At 39.1% G+C, this 21771-nt stretch overlaps 1 protein-coding gene across 1 annotated transcript in view; it reads left to right on the plus strand.

Moving 5' to 3' along the window:
* Nucleotides 1-21771, plus strand: part of LOC134387529 (putative adhesion G protein-coupled receptor E4P) — a 49654-nt gene that overhangs the window by 15374 nt on the left and 12509 nt on the right. The window contains exons 6-12 of the mRNA XM_063109980.1: nt 1473-1608; nt 7439-7479; nt 7975-8110; nt 11310-11417; nt 13037-13221; nt 13993-14160; nt 16127-16321. Of these exons, the coding sequence (XP_062966050.1) occupies nt 1473-1608; nt 7439-7479; nt 7975-8110; nt 11310-11417; nt 13037-13221; nt 13993-14160; nt 16127-16321 (969 nt within the window). The remainder of the gene's footprint in view (nt 1-1472; nt 1609-7438; nt 7480-7974; nt 8111-11309; nt 11418-13036; nt 13222-13992; nt 14161-16126; nt 16322-21771) is intronic.

Raw genomic sequence — 21771 nt, forward strand, 5'->3', positions numbered from 1 at the left:
TTTTATTGATCATTTTTCAGGGTCACCATTTCACTTATTTCTGCTCTGATCCTTATTTCTCTCCATCTATTAATTTTGGGATTGGATTGTTCTTGTTTTTCTAGTTCTTTGAGGTGTGCACCATGCTGTTTATTTGCAATCTCTCTGTTCTTTTGATGCAAGCATTTATTGCAATAAACCTCTTTTAGTACTGCTTTTCCAGTATCACACAGGTTTTGGTATGATGTGTCTTTATCTTCACCAGCTTCAAGAAATGTTTTGATTCCCTGTTTAATATCTATTCGGACCCATAGGTTGTTCAGGGGCATGGTGTTTAATTCCTGTGTATTTGCATCATTTCCAGAGTTTTGCTTGTTATTGATTTCTAGTTGTAATCTGCTGTGGTTTGAAAAGATACTTGAAATAATTTCAATTATTTCAAATTTACTTGAGACTTGATTTGTGAACTAACATATGGTCTGTCCTGGAGAATGTTCCATGTGATGATGAGAACCTAATTGTTAATGGAAGTTGGTGTTGATGAGGTTCAGATAGAATAAGCAAGAGATTAAAAAGGTTAGTAGATTCAGAATTTTTATTAGTGCACTGTACAGGTTCCTTTAGAGAGGCTTAATGACTTTCCTGCCAGAATGCAAACTCCTCAAGGAGACACCCTTGATGTCTCTTACTAACCTATATTTATAGAGTTTAGTATTATGCCTGGTTTTGAGTAGATGTCCAATAAATAGTGTTGCCTGAATTAGTGAAGTGGAAGCCCCATTCTAATTCCCTTTCATAACTCTACTGAAAAACACACTTTGGACTCATTAGAGTGGAATTAGGAAATACTGCAGAAGCCCGACTTGAGGGTGATTAGAAGAAAGAATGTGAACCAGGGTGTGTTTTTCTCCCATATATCATTTAATGACTACTTTTTTTTTTTTCAGAGGACAGGTGTGAGGAGACAACATCACAACAGGTAGACATCTCAGTGCATGGGGTGAAGCTTGCTTTGGGAAAGAGCTGGTCCATCTTATTATGTCTTCTCTGCTCAAACACAATCATGGCTCCCTATGATTTTAAGATAAGGTAGATCTCATCCAGAGGAGACTTTCTTCTCTGTCACAGGATCATATTTCATAGTTTGGGGACAATTTTGGCTGTCCCTACATGGGCAGAAGGTGTGCTACTGGAATCTAGTGAATAGAGACCAGGGATACAGCTCAACATCCTTGAATGCCCCAAAGAGCCTCCCACAACGAAGAATTATTTAATCCCAGCTGTCAGTAGAGATCAAGAAATTCTGGGATAAGGTGACAAAGCCTCTGCTGCCATGCAAAGGCCTGCATCAAACATCTAGATCACTCCCACTTCTATCTAATAGCATCATAAAAAATATTGTCACCATTGGGGCTCACGCAACCACACTTATGCATGTACCTGCCTTTGTAAGTTTTAGCAAGTCTGCCTAATTAGGTTTATATCATTGAAAGGAAAATTTGAAGGAAAAAGAAGAAGAAAAGGACTTCGGAACAAAGGCCACCCAGCTCACTCAGCCTGCCGACTCTTCCAGAAGGAATGTGAATTTCACTTCTCCAGGAAAGGGCGAAAATTCTGGGTTTGGTAGAGGTAAGAGATGCTGCATAGAGTCCTTATCACCTCCATAAAAGGATCCAGGTTCTGGCATCATCAGAGCCTGTGAATGATGAAATCTGAGGGCTCCCAGTATTATAGCCTTTGCACACTAACATCATACAAGAATGGGCTCAGATTTCAAAATATGAATTCAAGGTACAAGAGAACAAAACAGCTCTCTTCCCCTGCTAAACTTCTTTCAGAATGGTAAAAAGTAATTAAAAGCACACTGGCCATGCCACCATGGCTAATAGGTATGAAATAATAAAGGTGTTTTTCTATGCTGCTCTCACAGAGTCACTACAACCCAGAACATTTTACCTCTGGTGTGGGGAAAACAGGATAATTTAGTCAGGTTCCCTGGCTCAGGTCTGGTTGGGGGTGGAGCAGCACATTTCTTGTAAATAAGTTGGGGGGGGTTAGTGTGCATGTGCACCAATGTATCTTTTTAGTTTTGTTGCTATTGTGTGTTCTTCAGTTTGTGAAGCAGGCTGGCCAGCAGAGCTCAAGTCTAAAAATATAGCATGTTTACTCTGCTGGCAGCTGTTCAATTTTTCTTTGGACTTTGCTGGTAGCAGTTGAGTTTCTCCTTTGGACTGTTTAACTTTAGACATGTGTGTGCTGAATAAAGACTGTCCAAGGTGCCATGGACCTTTTTGCTGGTTACCTAGCTCATAGACCTGCGTGTGAAGAGTTTGTGAATGGGCTCGAAGGGTCTGTGAGCTCCAGACCCAGCCCTACCTCTACATCTGGTCTCCAAAACTCCAAAATGTGCATGGAATTTTCCTCCATACCGACTAAGCAATTCTCCAGCAGATCGTAGCTGAATGTCTATAATTCAACTCTGACACTGTCTACCTGGCTATAGTGTCAGATTCCACAGGTGAAGGGCTCAGACCCACCAGACTGTCCCCACTTCAGATACCATTTACAAGTTCAAGGATATCATCTGTCCTTCTGAACAACCGGCTATAATTGGAGTTTCTAATACTCTCACGTTGTGTTTGATTAGTTTACAGAACTCAGAGAAGCATTTTGCTTTATATTTACCCGCTTATTATAAAGGATACTGATAAGCAGCCAGACAATAGAGGTTGTTAGGACAAGGGATGAGAGAAGGGGTGTGAAGCTTCCCTGCTGCAGAGCTAGGGCTGGGTCTGGAGCCCACAGACCCCTCGAGCCCATTCACAAACCCTTCACAGGCAGGTCTACAAGCCAGGTAACCAGACAAAACGGTCCTTGGAGCCTTGGCTGAAGTAGGAATAGTCTTTATTCAGCACACACACGTTGAATAGCTAAGCAGTCCAAAGGAGAAACTCAAAAACTCAACTGCTACCAGCAAAGTCCAAAGAAAAACTGCAGCTGAGCAGCTGCCAGCAGAGTAAACATGCTCTATTTTTAGACTTGAGCTCTGCCCCAGCCTCCGCTCCACAAACTCTGAAGAACACAGAATAGCAATTAACTAGAAAGATACATGGGTGCAGGGTGGGCTAACTCCACCTGCACACAACTTGTTTACAAGAAATGTGGAGGGAGCCTGAGTAAATTATCCTATTTTCCCCACACCTGCCTTCTCCAGCCTTGCCACTTTCAAGAAACTTCCACATACTCAGCTACCTGGAAGCTCCCTGAATCCTTTTGGATTTTTATGAAGGCTTCATATGTGTGCATGATTGATTTCATCATTGCCATTGGTATTATTGAAAGGTAAACTGAAACGCAGTGAAATTTTAGAGAGTTTATTTCAGCAAACAGTTTATGAATTGGGCAGCTCCAAACCAAAAGGGTTTGAGAAGCTCCCCTGAGGGAATACAAGGGGAAGGCATTTATAGGATGGACAGAGAAGTACAGCAAAGAAAATATGTAATTGATCAATTATACAGTTGCCTTATTTGGTCTATTCCATTCAAAATCCTGTAGTTAATTATCAGCTTGTTGGCTGTTTTTTGCCTTAAGTTATTTATTTGTATTTTTTAATATAAGCATTTGCAGAAAATAGCTGAAGTGAAGTTTCACTTATGTTTTCAAATCAAACCAAGATGAGGTCCCTTATGAAGCGCACCTGGTTTTGTGTGCTCAGGTGTTGTGCAGGCAGGTCTCCTCTTTCATTTGCTTTACAAATTTCTCCCTTTTGGTCCTTTTTTCAGCAAGCTGAGCGTGCTACCAAACAGGGAAGAGTCACTCTCAGTTACCACTATGGATGAGGTCACTGGAACAAAGAGTCAGATAGATGCTACCATCCTAAACAGTTGCACTGGGATGTGAGGTCGCATAGTCATTATTATCCAAAATTGCACAGTCATCATTGGCTTGAGGGGTTGGGTTGTTGAGTTCTCCAAGTTGCCTCATCCTGATGGCAATCATTTGTTGTGCGAGTAGCTTTGGTAAAGCATTTTAAACCTTTGAGAGGACACAACACACCAGGTAGGTGAATTCAATGAGTATAAGGAGAGTGATAGCCAAGCATTAAAAAATTTCCTGAAGCAGAGATTCCCAGGAGACAAAATTTAACCAACTAACTAAATCTCTGGAGAAGGCAGCACCTGTCCGATGAGATTTTTGTATTTCCTCCTTAAGGTCGTTAGACATTTGAACAACTATTTCTGATTTGTTAACATGGAAACATTTTTAATCAATGTGGTATAAGCTCTTCCTTGTTAAGCTGTTAAAGTATCCAGAAATTCCATTTTGGAGTATATTGAGGCTAACTTTTTCATTTCTGATTGTGTTGCTTGAAGGAAATTATTCTAGGAAAACAAAGGTTAATATTTGAGAAAATGATGTTTTCAGTTTTTGAGTACAGAGAACAGCAAGTGAAAAATAATCTCGATGGGATTTGAGACATCTTTAGTTGGTAGGATAAAATAGCAGTTACCATCTGAGGGCTGCTCTCTGATGGATTTTTCTGCTGTGCAGTTTAAAGGTCTCTGTTGAAGTGGTCAGGTGTTCTGGTGAACTCTGAATGACCCACATTACAGCAGGCAAGCAGGGTGTCCATACCTAACCAGGTGCAGTGATTTTTCTAAAATTTACCATCATCCAATTTAAGCCTTAAGGACTTAGGTACAGGAAAATTTCATTTTTTTAATGAAACCAAAATATTTCGGGGTTCAATCCAGTTTGCAGGGAGATAAAAGAAACCTGAACAGAAATGAACAGGAATAAAATCTGATAATGGGTGCACTGCAGTTTTGTATTGAAATACAATTTTTAAAATAGTCACTCCCATTTTTACCAAAAGTAGTAACAGTTTAAAAATATGTTTAGTTTCATTAAGTTTAACCTGAATATTTATATAGGTACGAGAAGAATAGTAATTCTATGTATATCTGAAATATGATATTTTAGTCAGAATTTGGTAATATCCAAGGGGCTTTGCTGGCTTTGTATCGGTTGACCTTAGTTGTTAAAAACTATCTGGTAGTGAAAAATCTCAGATTAGACCTTTAGTAACCTCTCTAAGCTAAGAAACCAAGGTAAGGACTTTCCCATTTATGTTTATCAGACCAATTACCTAAAAGGCTGAAAAAAAAAAAAATAACCAAAGGCAGACCAATACACCACAAAAACTCTGTCTTTTTAACAAAGAAAAAAACAAATTCTAGCTTTTTATCAGTTTATCATTGAGCTTATTTTTTTATATAAATAAAATTTATCTAATCTCAGTAGTAAACCTACAATTTTCATATCTGTTCAGTTTTTGTCTTACTCTTTTTCTTTTATTTTATTGTGGAACAAATCAGTTATCTTGCTTTAAGATAAAATAACTCTTTTTCTATAATGTACACACGTACTTTATACATTTGGCCCTTTGTATCCATGGATTGTGCATCTGTGGATCAAACCAATCAAGAATGGAAAATACAGTAATTCCCTGCATGGAGAACCCCCAGATACGGAGGGCCGACTTTTCATTTCCCCAGGCTCCGCAGGGCTGACTGCAGGGCTTAAGTGTCCCAGGACTTTGGTGTCCGTGGGGAGTCCTGGAACCAATCCCCCATGAATACTGAGGAACGACTGTATACTTTTTCTTATTAAAAACTCTTTCTACTGTCTTTGTACATTTTATATATACAGTTGTTTCCTTTCCTTCTTACTATTTCTAGTAGTTTTAATTACATACATTTGTTAAAATTCTTAACCCTTAGTAACCTAAATATCTAGTGAAGATTAGGAATTTCATGATTTCATCATTTTTAAACAGCCTGTGCTTCCAGTTAGTACAGGACCTGCTTATCAGCAGACACAAGTATCTGTAGTTCCTCTTTCATAAGTCAAAAATAGATAAACTTAAACTTCTGTTTAGTAATTAAAGTTTTAGTCATTTAACTCATGTGGATGTAATCTAGATATTTAATAAATATTTGTCATTTAATTTAACAGTATAGTCATAAGCTATCTATTTATTAAAAATATGTTTAAAACTGTTTCCACTTAAACATATTATAGTGTTAAAAAAAAGTGAATTGTCATCTTAAGTTATTTTTCTTGTTGACACATTTTGTAACTGACATAACATGAGCTTATTGGATTAGTAAAGCCAGGTAGAATATCCATTTTTATTAAATTACCAATATTCTTATTAAAGATTATGCAAGTCATATGAACTTGAAAAGCATTCGGGTTAGGTTTTTTCTTTCTTGAGAAAATAATTTACATAAGCACTCTTTTTTTTTAGAACAATTAAGTAGAACTCATATTTTTAAAAAATAATACTATCTAGATGTAGAATAATAGTACATAAAATGTGACACGAGGGTATTTCAAAAAGTTCATGGAAAAAATGGAATTAAAAGAAAATCAGAATCTTCTTATTTTTGAAGACCCCTCATTTATATATATACACATATACACACAACAGGTGCGAACAGATTCATGGCTTGTCATCTGAAATTTTAGCCACGTGCCGGGTACAATAATATAGAACTCACTGGTCGGATCCAAATTGTGTTTCTGGCAGTTAAAGTTACCTGTTAAGGTGGCTAAAGCCTTTTACTAATATGCATAGAAAGGACTTATTTATTTATTTATTTTTTACTTGAAGTTTGTTTCTATAAGATCCTCCTTTTCTCTTTTTCTGATGAGTCATTTTCCTGCAGCATGAATGTTAAAGATTCATTCATTGCAAAGGCACAGAGAAGGAATGGCACGTTTTCTCCAGGAAGGAGCTGGGAGGCATATTCGCCTACTATCAGAAATTAATCTTGTTGGGACTGTGGACTAAATTGTAGATGAGTGATTGAGAAGCCATCCAGTCTATTTCCAATTTGTCTTTTTCTTCTTCAGCCTTAAACAGTTGTTTTAAAATAACTGAGATGTGTGTTCAAGACCAAAATTTCAATTTAGTTGTGTAGATACTCCTGGCTCATCTGAGGATCTAATTTTTAAAGGAAGCTGGTGTTGAGGAGGCTCAGACAGAAAAGAAAAGAAACCAAAGAGGTTAGCACATTTGGAATAATTTTTTTATGAGTGCGCTGCAGAGATTCCTTTAGAGAGGCTTAATGACTTTCCTGCCAAAGTGCAAACTCTACAAGGGGACTTCCTTCGTTTCTTTTACTAACCTACATCTATATGGTTGAGCATTGTGCCTGGGTGTAGAACACGATCAATAAATACTGTTGACTGAATTAGTGACCTGGAAGCCACATTCTAATTCCCCTTAAAAATTCTAATGTAGAATTTTTAACTTTTGGACTTAGGGAGAATTAAGATGGGCTGGAAAAGAATCAGAGCAAGACTCAACTTGAAGGTGATCAGAAGAAGGGATGTGAGCCAGGGTGTATTTTCTCTCATATCCTGTTTAACGTGTTATTTTTTTCTCCAGAGAACGATGGTGGAACTACCTGGTCAGGAGTGAACATTTGGGTGAGTGGGGTAGAGCCAGGGTTTGGAACCCAGTTGGTTTGTCTTACCATGTCTTCTCCTGCTCAAACACGACCATGGGTCCTTCTGATTTTAAAAACAGAGAAGTTCTCATCCAGGGGCAGCTTCGTCCTCTATCCTAGGGGACATCTATCAAGGTCTGGGGACACTTTGGGTTGTCACAACTTGCAGGGGAGGTGGGAGGTGTGATATTGGCATCTAGTGGATAGAGACTAGAGACACTGTTCAACATCCTTCAATGTCCAGGGCAGCCTTCCAGATGTCAGGAGAGATTGGGAAACTCTGGGATAGGGTGACAGTGCTTCAGCTGTCATTCAAAGACCTGCACCGAGTGTCTAGAACCTCATTCCCACCCCTACCTAGTAGCCCTTTAATAAATATTGTTGCCTTCTCGGATCACCCAAACACATTTGTGTATATTCCTGCTTTTTTAAGTTTCAGTGAGTGTCTGTCTAATTAGCTTCTATTTCTTGAAAGAGAAATATGAGGAATAATGGAAATAAAAGGTACATTGCAAGAAAGGCTACCCAGCAACTTCAGCATGTGCAACTGACCATATGGAATGCGAGTTTTGCTACTCCGGGGAAAGGTGAAAATTCTGAGTTTGATATAGGTAAGAGATGTTGAATAGACTATTTACGACCACTATCAATGGATGGTTTCTGACACAGCCAGGGCCTATCAATGAAGAAATCTGTGTCTATCAGAATACTGAATTTTCCACACCAACATTCTACATGAATAGGGCTCTGCTTTCAAAATATAAATTCAAGGGACAAGTGAATAAACCAGCTTCTTCCTATTTCCTACTTTTCTAGGTATATGGTGAAAAGAACTTAAGAGCTTGTCCACTATGCCACCGTGGCTGATAGACAGGGAAAACATCAAATCATTTTCCTTTCTCTACTCTCACAGAGTCACTCAACACAACAGCTCAGCTCTAGTCACCAAAATATGTGTGAGTTTTTTTCCTCCTCACTGATGAAGCAGTTATCCAGCTGGGTGTCCTATAATTCAGTTCTGACACTATGTGCCTGGAGATCACACAGATAGAGAATCCAGTCCCACAAGACTTTCCACATTGCAGATGCCAATTGCAAGTCCCAGGTTGTAACCTATACTTCTAAATGACCGCCTGAAAGTAGGAGTTCCCATGACCACCTCCTTGGGCTCCATTAATTTGCAGAACTCAGAGAAGCACTTTACATACTTATCCATTCATTAAAATAGTAATTACAAAGGATGGAGGGGAACAGACAGATGGAAGAAATGTATAGGGAAATGTGACGGGAAAGGGGCATGGAGCTTCCATGCCTCTCTGAGCACGATACCTTCCAGGAATCTCCATAAGCTCTCCAAACTCTGCCCTGTTGAATTTTTATGGAGGCTGCATTCTGTAGGCATGATTGATTATATCATTGGCCATTGATATAACTCAACCTTCCATCACTGCCCTTCCCTGGAGGTGGGGAGGATGGGACTGAAAGTTTCAACTCTCTAATCACATATCTGATTTCCTTGTCAACTAACTCCCATCCTAAGCCTATCTAGAAGCCCACCAAGAATCACCTCATTAGCACAAAAGTTTTTTTTTTTTAACTCAAAAAAAATTACAAAGGTCTCAGGAGTTCTGCGTCCAGACCTGGAGTCAAAGACCTACTATCAGAACAAATGATTCTATACTGTCCCTACTGCTCAGGAAATTACAAGGGAATTACGAACTCTATGTCAGGAACTATCATTAGAATCCAAATATACAGTATCCCAGCCACCATGGCTAGATCAGAAAGATCTCTCAGTCCCAGTTACATATGGTTTTAGAAAAATCTAAGCCTAGTGAAGATATTTGATTTCTAGTTCAGACTCCCACTTCCCAAGGGAAATGAATCCACTGGGGTCGCTTGTGCTAGTAAATCTCAGTGAGAACGATCTCAATTCACCTCAGAGTTTCTAACAATTATAAATCTCAAAAGGAGAGGAGGAACAGTTCTAGTCCCCCAACATGCGTTTTTTAAGGAGTCTCCTTAGCTTCTGTGTTTGTCAATCATTTCAAAGAACCAATGTTTGGCTCTGTTAATCATTTCTATCATTATTCTGTTTTCTTATTTATTGATTTCTGCTCTTCATTATTTTTTCCTTCTACTTTCTTTGTATTTCACTTGCTTTCTCTCTTCTAACATGTTGACTTGGCAGGTAAGATAAATGATTTTAAACCATTCTCCTTTTCTAATAGATGTATTTAAAGCTACAAATATAATCATAAATCACAGCTATGTATTTCCCTCTAAGCACTGCTTTAGCTGCATCCCACAAATTTTTATGTTTGGCTTTAATTATCACTTAATTCAAAATATTTAAAATATTTTTGAGTTATTTATCATTTGACTCATTGGTTCCTTGGAAATGTGCTACCTAATTTTGGAGACTTTTCTAGGTATTTTTTTGTTAATGATTTCTTATTTAATTTCATTATGGGTTTTTACCAAGAAAGAATGCTAAACTTTGTCCAATGCTTTTTCTCCATTAATTTAGATAATAGTGTAGTTTTAATCTTGCATTCTGTTCATGTGATATGTTCTATTGATTTATTTGCATTTGTTAAACCAGTCTTGCATTCCAGGGATAAATCCCACTTGGTCATGACATATAATCTTTTTGTTGTCTGAGAGCATGCTTTGTAAGATTTCAATCCTTTTGGATTTATTCAGATTTGTTTAATAGTCTACCTTGATAAATGTTCCATATGAACTTAATATCTTTATTTGGGTGCAGGATCTGATGGCATAACAAAGACTAAAATAGCAGTGGCTTAATTATTATTTCCTTACCAGTTTGGACATAAGAAGTCAAGGGCTGTTGTGGCCTTTCCAAGGCAGCTCTATGCTCTGCCATCTTCAACGTTTAATTCCAAGCTTGACATCCACTCTAGTTTCATATCCTCTTACCAGCCAGTGGGAAGGGAAAAATAATAGAAGTGGAGAGTATACCCATTCTTTTTAGCACACACTGTTCTGATTTTCCAGCTAAAGGCCTACACATAATTGCATGGCCACACCTAGCTGCAAAGGAGCCTGGAAAATGACATGTTCAGCTTAAATCTGGGAGTTCTAGTCCCAAAGAAAGAAGGGGTGAATGATTACCAGATGCAATGAGCTGTGTGCCATAGTCCTCAGGACAGTTTTCTCACTTGTCCAGAAATAAACTCAGTGTGCCAAAAATTTTTTTATGAGGGTGGTCTTTCACCAGATCTTGTGTTTATAAGTTTATGTGAAGTGGAGAGAGTTCACTGAAGGGATTTTTCCCAAATGCGCATTTGTCCTAAGCAATATTTTCTGGGAAAACGTTTTTTTAATTTATTTATTTGTTTATTTTAACTTCTCAATATACATAGTAGTTGATTTTCGTGACCCTTTACCTGTTAATATTTTCTGGGAAAACTTTTAAATACTTATTTTCACTTGCTCAAAATATTAAGTTCCCACCTCAGCAGGCATTTCAGTACACATTAAAATTTATTTTTGTCATTTGAGTATCCTGTGGAAAATGCTTAGCTCGCTCAGCCAGGCCCTAGCCCTGGGGTGCATGGCCATGTCCTTTATTCCCTTGGGTTGTGTGACCAGTGTGTGTTGATTAGGCCATTTTGAGCACTTTATTCCCACCAGCCAGAAATGTGCAGGAGACAGCCATCTGACCTACCTTGCATAGGGGAGACGGAATCACCAGCAGGGATCTTCCAAAGAAGGGAGTTCTTCAACAAGCTTCTTAGGCATGAGCAATGAGTATAAAAGAACACCCTTTCCTAATGTTTCCAGTCTATGAAACCAAGAAGTGCACTGAGACAAGTGAAAATGCTCTTCTGGAAGCTGGAAATAACACAATGGATATCTACTGCATGGATGCTTTCAGAGGAACCACAAGAGGTACTTTGTGATGAATTCTCTTGACTCCAAATTCCAGGCACCGTTGTCTCATTTCTAGGTGACCAACCCAAGGGGTGGGGACTCAGAAGGTATTCAAGGTAGAGAGGCTCTACATGATGCAATACAAATATATTCCTTGACCACTGACCAGGCAATGTGGGGGATGAAGTCGAACTCTCATGAAGAGTGTGTACTCTGTGATACACACTGAATTTCAAACAAGGGTCCCTTGACATGCCTCCTTAACAGGGACAGGCCAGCACATGCCCTGTACCCATGTAATGGTCTGAAGAGGTGACACTCAAGAGTGGCAGATGATCATTGCCTCAGCGTTTCCTTTCTAAAGTGTTTTATGAACACCCTATTTAAAGTAGTCACCCTGTCTTTCTCTATCCCACTGGATGGTAAATTTGTTTGATAGAAAGACCAGATAGTAAATATTTTATGCTTCTTGGGCAGATGATTTTTGTCATAACTGTGGAACTCTGTGACTGCAGAATGAAAGCTGTCACAGATGATATGTAAGTGAATGATTGTGAGTATGTGCCAATAAACTTTATTTACAAAAACTGGTAACAGGCTGGATTTGACTCTAATGCTTCATCCCATCACTGTAAGTCTCTGCAAAGCACCTACACCATGTACTATTTTTCTAATTTGGTTATGTGTTTGTTGTCCATTTCTCCCACTACAATGTCAGCTGTCTGATGGCAGAGACTTTGTCTGTGTTGTTCACTAATGCCTAGAAGGTATGGCACACAGTAGGTGCTCAATAAATATTTGATGAATGAATAAATAATTGAATAAATGCACATAAAATATTTCCAAGAGAAATACTCGCTTACCTCGAGAGAGGCATTTCCTCTAGAAAATTTCTGGCTACTAATTTAACTTCATGCCTTATCTGGAGCTTTAGAGTGGGGGAGAGGAAAGAAAAGACCTAAATTTGAGTTTATTGTTACAATGGAGTAAATAATAATACAGGTGGTGGCTGGCTTTGGCCAAAAATAGAATGGTAGCACATGAGTAATTACAGTTTAGGAAACATGCTACAGAACATCATATGTGCATTTAACTTCTGTGAATTAAATTATACCTTTATGAAAATGGGAGGGGAAAAGGCAGGGAGGGAGAAACAGAGAAAGAGAGAGAGAGGGGAGTGGGGGAAGGAGAATGAGTTAATTAATTTAATAGAATGAGTCATCCTGCATACTTTTTCACTAAATTAGATACCCCGGAGTGAGCTTAAGATGGAAGATGGAAATGTGTGCTTTCCTTGGCCACCTTGATTTCCACCTGCCCTTCTGAGGACAAGGGCATCTTGCCTTATGACTCTGGTTGTGATGCCTGAGGGCTCATATATATTTTTATGATCCATTGATAAGCATCTGCTGCACATATACCTCTTTTAATGTGTGGGGAATTATAATATGTATAACATAGACAAAATCCTGCACCCCAAACCACATCTAGTGTATTGCTCTGGCAATTTATATGTTGTCCAAAGGCAGTTTTAACTATACATTATGTTTTCATTATGACCTCCAAGTAAGACACTAGTGCACCAACTCCCCAAACGATGGACACCCAATAACATTATTTTTCTTCTAATTTCTCAGGTGAAGGTACAGTTTCATTTATCGCTTACCGATCTGTTGGGGAAATTCTGAATGGATCCTTTTTTAGCAATAGCAGTGAGATGCAGAGAGTGAAACTGAACTCTCGTGTTGTGAGTTGCACCATTGGTTTGGAGGAAAAAGTTTACCTGTCTAAACCTGTGTTCCTGACTTTGCAGCATATTCAGGTAAGCAGAGCCCAGGGCTGGTTCTTTATGCAGTGCCTTACAGGGGGAGGGTGTATTGTCAGCTCCAGGTAGGGATTTGAATCCAATTATGTGTTAATAATTATGTATCATATAATTGAGGTTTTCTAAAAGATTAGAAATGAAGTACACACACCCCAAAGGTAACTTGCGAGATGGTGGATGAATTAATTAGCTTGATTATGATAATCGTTTCATAATGTATATCAAAACATCACATCATACACATTAAATATATATCATTTCTCTTTGTCATTTACACCTGAGTAAAAGTAGGGAAAAAAGAAACCTCAAGGCATCTAGAGACTGCCCCAGCGGGAAGCTATTCGCACATTGAAGCCTAAAAAGGCAGTGGAGGGGTGATCATTATTGTGCTAGGTGGGACCTGGAGGAAAGAGGCGGGATCACTCTGGGGAGACAGAGACAGTCTGGAGCAGAAAGGGCATCTGGAAGAAATCCCTGATGTCTCTCTTCTCTCCTGCCCGATGATCTCTCACCAGCGCCTCTCACGGGTTCTATCCATGGCAAGGAACCTGGGTGAAGCAGTTCATAAGGGTCCATCTCTGAGGCAGTGAGACGGTCAGAAAAGGGCAGAATAAATGAAGAATTAATCCTACAGCAGGCGGGGTGATGTGAAACTTTCCCACAAGTGTTTTTCCAGTCTAGTTTCCAGCCCAGTTTGGATCGTGATTAACTTATAAAGTGAAATTACAAAATACAAAGAGACCCACTTTCATTCTATTCTCTTTCCAGCCTGGTGGTGCAAACACAAGACATTTCTGTGTCTCCTGGGAAGGATCGGAGGAGGCGGGAAGCTGGTCAACAGAGGGCTGCTCTCACGTGCACAGCAACGATTCTTACACCACGTGCAAGTGCTTCCACCTGTCCAGCTTTGCTGTCCTCATGGCTTTTACTACCAAGGTACCAAAATTCATGGTTCTCTCTGGTGAGCCCAGTTGTGTTCAGGAGGCTGTAAGGTCGTCCTCTTTGTATCTTTAGAAAAAGACTAAGATAAGGAATTAAGTGGTAGTCGCTTACTTGAGAGGGGACTCCAGAAAACAGCAGTTAGGTGTCTGGAGAAATGAAATGGGAAGAGTGTTTTCCAGCTCGTTACAAATGTGGACAACTGGAGCTTATTTCCTTTAGGGGACTCTAGGAGTCAGTGCAGAGCACACGTCTCGGAGTTATTCTGACTGAGGGGTGAGGGACCTGGGGTATTTATACAGCAACTCTCTTCAGTCGTGTGCTGAGAGCTGCACCCACAGGGTGTTAATTCTCTGGCACTTCTATGGGCTTGAGAAAAGCGAGCTCAAGCTGACCAGGAAAGCCCCCAGACATTGGGAAGTCTGGTTGTCATCCTCTACAGTGGTAAGGTCCAATGGTATCTGGGATTGAAAGCATCCGCTACTCTGCAAAAGTGAATTACAACTGAATCTCTCTGGTCAGACCAGAAGGAATGTAACTGGCTGTCACCAATGACACAACATAGACTTTTGAACTTCCCAGATCCCAACCAAGTCTAGATAACTCACATTTAAAGAAACTTACTGAACTTCTCCCCACAATTCTTTTTAGCTCACATTTCTTGAACATTTACTATAGGCATGACCTTATTTTATGTATTCAACAAATGTTTACTGAGTACGTACTATATGCCAGGCACTATTCTAGGCCTTGGGAATACAACAGGGTACAAGACATTAAAAACCCCAGCCTTCACGGAGATTACTTTTGAGTGCTGTGCTGTCCAGTGGAATCACTGGCTGCATGTGGTAACTGAGCACTTAAAAAGTGGCTAGCGCAATTGAAGAACAGACTTAATTTTATTTTATTTTAATTGATTTAATTTGACAACCGAAACAGTGTAAAATATTTTTCTGTTCAGTTGTTTGGTAAGACACTTTCACCATTAAAGATGTAGTATCTGAATTGAGATGTGATATAAGTGTAAAACATACATCAAATTTCAAAGGCTTCGTATGCAAAAAGAGAATGTGAAATATTTCATTAACAATTGTTTATATTTGCATCGATTAACATTGAATTGATAACATTTTGAATTTATTGGGTTCCGTAAGATATACCAGTTAAATTTGTTAACCTAAATAGCAAACAGAGAGATACCCTCTAAAAGAATAATGAGTTTAGCTGGGAATAAAACATCACGAGGGGAATGTGTGTGCCGTAGTAAACTATATGTATATTCAAGGAGGTAGAGGAAGACAAAGGTTTTAAAGGTAAAAAAGAAAAGTATACATAATGCGTTTTGAAATAAAGCATTGGTTACAAGGGCTTATTGGAGGAGTTGATGCCAGCTCATTAGAGCAGTGTCAGAAGAGTGTTCTTGTACATCTTGCTACCTGTCCTTGTGATTCATGTAGCAAGCTGCAATTTGTAAAGTCCTTTGGGAAATTTTTTGTTACAGGCATATGTGCATAAGAGATTCTTTGTAATGGTTCTTTACATAGGCAAGTATGAGTGAAGACCCTCAACGTCCAACTTTGTCTATTTATTTTTGGTTAGGGTTTGACACATGTGACTCCATTTTGATTCTGGCAACTTTAACAAATTAATTTCACCTGTGGTTTTGGGATGGGGTTTTGGGGGTACATTTTAAAATATGGCTACTAGAAAACTTATTACACATGAAGCTCATGTGTTCAATTTCTAGTGGACCGTGGTCGTCTAATGGTTTCTGTTTTTAAACAGTCCTGTGTGGTAAGTGCTATTTATTACTGCCTTGATTTTGAAGATGTGCATATCAAAGCTCAGAGAGGTTAAGTCACTTGTTTCAGGGACTAAACTAGGAGGCCTATCTGACTATCCATCAGGAACAGAGCAGCAGAGTTGGAAACCAATAGATTTCTCCTTTGATGGCTTGCAGGAGGATTATCATGTACTGACTGTGATCACCTACGTGGGGCTGAGTCTCTCTCTGCTGTGCCTCTTCCTGGCAACCATCACCTTCCTTTTCTGCCGGCCCATCCAGAACACGAGCACCTCCCTGCACCTGCAGCTCTCCATCTGTCTCTTCCTGGCCCACTTCCTCTTCCTCACGGGCATCAACAGAACTAAGCCTGAGGTAGGCAATTTAACCAAATGACCTGCTTGTCATCATCAAATCTAGCCACCTTGTTTTGAGAAAAGATGGGGAGAGAGACATTAATCAGCAGTGGTGGTGTAGGGGGAAAAAGCAAGTATTCCCATTTCAGCTCTCCGGCTGCATAACTTTGAAGAAGGTTCGTACTTTCTGAGAAGCCATTTAGTAAAGCAATTGAGAGTCAAACTGATGGTATTAGATAGTATACGTTAGCTGCTGTAACAAATCAACAGCAAATTGTCAGAGGCTTAGCACGGTTGCAATTAATTTTCCCCTTATGTATCAATAGAAGATAAGCAAACAGGTTTGAAGAGTATGTTATCTACCCTCAGGCTGATCGAGGCTCTGTGGTCTTGCATGCACAGATTTCAAGATTGTCCTGGGATCTTTTCCATTTTAGCCAACTGGGGAGGGAAAAGGAGCAGGGCAGAGTCCTGTGGGGGAGTCTTAAATGAGTTACGCTAGGAAGTGGTGCATATCCCTTCCCCTCACATTGTATTGGCTAGAACTCGGTCACATGGTCCCACCTAACTACAAGAGTGGCTGGGAATTGTAGTCCCTGGCTGGGAAGCCACTTGTTAGTGACAAATACATATTCTATTTGGGGGTAGGGGAGAGACTTGAATTTTTGGTGGATAGTGTATTTGTCACATTGATCTGCAGTTGAATGTCAGCTTTTCATCTTACTTGCTGTATAACTTTGTTGAAGGGATTTCCCCTATTTATTGATTTATTTATCTATTTAAATTAATTTTTTAAATTGACAAATAAAAATTGTATGTGTTTATTGTGCACAACATGTTGTTTTAAAATGTGAATATGCATAACCAATAAAATAAAAAATAATTAAGAAAAAATATGTATGCATTGTGAAATGGCTAAATATGATGGGTGTTCAAAAAGCTTATGGAAAGATTTATATTATCTTTTAATTCTTTTTTTCCAAAATTTTTTGAAGTGTCCTTGTAGAACTAATTAACATAAGTAGTACTCATCAGATGTGACACATGTTGAGGGGTGTATTCTCTATTTTGAGGGAAGTAACGAAACATCGAAGTCCAATGCGCTATCCATTGCGCCACGGAGCCACCTAAGTAACGAAACATTGAAATAATTAAGAGAGAACTGATTTCAACCCAAGGACCTAGATACAACATCCTATTAAACGTTAACCTTTTTTTCTCTTCTTTCGTACCTACTGTCGTAAGCTGAACTGTGTATCCCAAAATTCATGAGCTGAAGTCTGTATTAGTCCTTTTTCTGTTACTTATAACAGAATACCTGAAACAGGGTAATTTATAGAGAAGCAGAATGTATCTCTCACAGTTTTGCAGGCTGGGAAGTCCAAGGTCCAGGGAGCCCCTTTGGTGAAGACTTTCTCCTTGGTGGGGACGTTCTACAGAATCTCGTGGTGATTGAGAGTATCACAAGTATAACAAGGGCTGAGCAAGAGCTTATATCCACATGCCTTCTTCCTCTCCTTATGAAACCACCAGTCTACTCCCTGATAATCCATTAAATCACTAATCCATGAATCCATGAATGGATTAGTCTATTCACAAGGACAAATCCAAAACCTCCCAAAGGCCCCACCTTTTAGACACCATAGTCTGATTTAGCATCCTCTTAAAACTGTTACAATGTGCATCAAGTTTCAATGAGTCTGGGGGAGATGTTCAAACCATAGCAAAGAGCCTCACTACCTCAGAATGTGGCTGTATTTGGAGGTAAAGTTTTCAAGGGGGTAAATTAAAATCAGGTCAGTATGACTGGAGTCTTTATAGGAAGAGGAGGTTAGAACTCAAACACCCACAGAGGGAGGACCATGTGAAGACACAGGGAGAAGACAGCATCTACAAGCCAAGGAAAGAAGCCTCAGAAGGAACCAGTGCTGCCCACAACTTGATCTTGAGCTTCTGGCCTCCAGAACTGTGAGAAAAATATAGATTCCCATTACTTTTGCCACCCAGTCGGTGGTACTTTGCTATGGCAGACCTAGCAAACTGTACAAAGAAACTTCACAAAGCTCATAGAAATAATGTATTAAAAGGTAATATGAATCTTTCCATGGACTTTTTGAAGACCCCTCATGCACCCACAAATTTTGGGGCTTTTCTCACATTTTCCATCATAAGCATCTATTTTCTCAGTAAATTACAGTCATCAGATATTTTACACTAACATATAATATTGGAGAAAAGAGAAATTATTTCCCTAAGCAAATTGAGTATACAGATAGTATATTTGCATATACATCAATGTGTTATTTTGTACATTGAGGAATTCTTTTACATGGAGTACTACTGTGATGAATGATTAATTTATTAATTCTATTATATGTTATTTTACTTGGCAAAGAGCTGGAGACTCTATAAAGTGGGAAGACTCCAAGGAGCACATATTCTAATGGATAAGAAAGAGAGAGATGGTAAAATAATAATAATTTTAAAAATCCAACAATAATAAGGAACTCCCAGTTTATACCTTAACAACAGGATACTTTGAGAATGTAAAGATTTTTTTTTTCTAGGTCACATACATATTATGTAGAGAAGTCAGTACATGAGCCTGGATGTATCTGATTTTAAAGCCTCATACACTCATTCAGGATTTGACCACGGACTTTGTGAGGAAACATTTGTGATGGTTTTCAAAAGATAAGTGAGAGTTTACCAGTCAAACAACAGGAGGAAAGACGTTCCTGGCAGTCAAAATCATGAACCTGAGGGATTCAAAGCATGAAAGATCATAACATTCTGAGGGAATAGTCAGTACTTCATGCGCATGTCTTAACTCCATTCTCAGATCCATGAATACATCACTAATTATTTGTGGCTCTCACTATGTCTTGCAATCTGTCTCAACATAATATTCCAGACAGCTGCTACATATTCACTTTGAACTGGCATCCACAATGAAACCCATTTCTGGAGACAAGGGTGAAGGTTGGGGACTAGATGAAGTTGGTGAAGGAGTCCGTATGTGGAAGGCTAAGATTAGATTTTTTCTTCTATGTTAAATTTATTATGTAAAAAGCCAGATAGTAAATATTTTTAGCTGTATGAGCCAGGTGGTCTCTAATGCAACTGCTCCACTCCACCCTTGTAGCATACAAACAGCCATAGATGATAAGTAAATGAATGGGTGTTCCCATGTGCCAATAAAACATTTTTTTATTGACAAAAGCCAGTGGTGGGCCGGACCCAGTCCATGGCGAGAGCTTTCTTATTCCTGCTTGAAGCAACAGTGATCCAGGAAAGGTCTCCAAACTGGGATGATAGTTAATACTTCTCAGTATAATAAAAGTGAAAGGTGAAAGTTTACAGGAGTGAAATGAAACTAGCATCAGAAAAAATAGCGATGGGGCTATTAGTAGTCTGAGTAAGAATTAATGAAAATATAAACCATGATGTAGGAAGTGGGGCAGATAGAAGAGATGTTTGTACAGTGGAGTTGGTAGGACCTGGGGCCCCAATGGACGTGGAAGTGCTGTGTGGGGGAGAAAGCAGAAACAGGGATGAATCTGAGGTCTTCAGTTCGGGATATTGGGTAAATGGTTGGTCATGCAATTAACCAAACTAGAGAAAGAGGAACAGACTTTGGGCAGAAAAGATCACATATTCCAGTTTAAATTTGTTAGTTAGAGGTGCTGGACCGCCACTGAAGTGGAGATATGCAGCAGACAATTGGAAATAGGAGTTTTGAGCCCAGGAGAGATCGGGGTGAGAGAGATTGATGTGGGAGTTTCCTACGTGAAGGAGGCAGTTCAAGCCACAGGAATAGACAGGAGAAAACTGGGACAGTGAGGTGTATGTGGATTTAGGATGGAGGTCTGAGGAAGGCCACCTTTAAAGACTGGGAAGAGGAAGATATACGTGAAGACTAAGAGATAAGCAGCGTGAGGAGAATATCGGGATAGATGGGTGTCCTGGAAACCAAACAATAGGACGTGCCACCTAGGCCGCCCAAACTCTACCAAGAGGTCAGGTAGGGAGGCTGCTGGATTTGGTAACTAGGAGGCCGTGTCAGGCAGTGTTCTCCAGAACAACAGAACCAGGAGGGTGTGTATGTACAAAGGTGTTTATATTAAGGAATTAGCTTACACAGTTATGGAGGCTTGGAGGCTTAAAATCTACGTGGGAGGCCTGCAGGCTGGAGATCCATTGAAGAGCCAATGTCACAGTTCAAGTTCAAAGGCTGTCTGCTGGTAGAATTTCCTCTCATTCAGGGAGATTTCAGGCTTTGTTCTACGCAGGCTTTCAACTGATGGGATGAGGCCCACCCACATTATGGAGGACAGTCTGTTGTATTCAAAGTCTACCAATTTAAATGTTAACCTTATCGAAAAATACCCTCACGGAAACATCTAGAATTACGTTTGATCACATTTCTGGGCATCATGGCCCAGCCAAGTGACACATAATGTTGACTGTCACAGAGGCGAAAATAAAGTTGTTAAATCAGAAAAATGAGTCTTTCTTTAAGAAGAGAGTTGGGAGAAAACCGTGAAACAAATTACTTTGATCTTGAAGCGTTTTGATGTATTTACTCCCAATGTTGTAGTTTCCACAGGATAAAAGAATGTTTAGGATGATTTTGGAACTAAGACCAGAGAACCTATGTGATAACTAGTTAGGTTATAAGATTAAAAGTTATCGTCACCTCTTTGGTAGTGATAACTTCCATTGCTTTCAAAATGTTTTATTACCCATGTGTTATACTGTCCTTTTAATATATTGTACAATTTGATATGATAATATTTTGTTAAGAATTTCGTTTCTATAATCATGGGGGCATTCAATGTGGGTGGTTTTTTTTTTTCATGTAAAGTTTTTGTCTGGTTTTGGCATCAAGAAAATGCTGGTCTCAGAATGAGCTTGGAAGTGACCCTTCTCTTCCAGTTTCTGAAAGAATTTGTGCAGAATTTGGATGATTTCTTCTATATTCACAAGGGATAGTTTTCTGTAGTTTTATTTTCTTGTGATGTGTTTATGTGGTTTGGGTGTCAGGGTGGTCCTGGTTTCATAGAATGAGTTGGGAAATGTTTCCTCATCTTCTGTTTTTTGGAAGAGTTTATAAAGAATTGGTCTTACCTCTTCTCTAAAAGTTTGGTAGAATTCAGCATTGAAGCCAGCTGGGCCTGGTGTTTGCTGTGTTGGGAAGATTCTGATTTTATTATGGTAAAATATACGTAACATAAAATTTACCTTTTTGGTCCTTGTAAAGTGTTCAGTTTCCTAGTACTGGGTACATTCACAATGTTATAGAACCCTTGCCACTCTTATCAAGTTCCAGAAATTTTTTCTCAAGGAAAATTTTATTTCAGAAAGCAGTCGATCCCATTTCTCCTCTGCCAGGTTTGGCAACTGATAATCTGCTTTATGTCACTGTGGATTTGCCTATTCTGGATATTTCATATAAATGAAATCATG

The sequence above is a fragment of the Cynocephalus volans genome, chromosome 10, assembly GCF_027409185.1.
Source record: "Cynocephalus volans isolate mCynVol1 chromosome 10, mCynVol1.pri, whole genome shotgun sequence".
Lineage (NCBI taxonomy): Eukaryota > Metazoa > Chordata > Mammalia > Dermoptera > Cynocephalidae > Cynocephalus > Cynocephalus volans.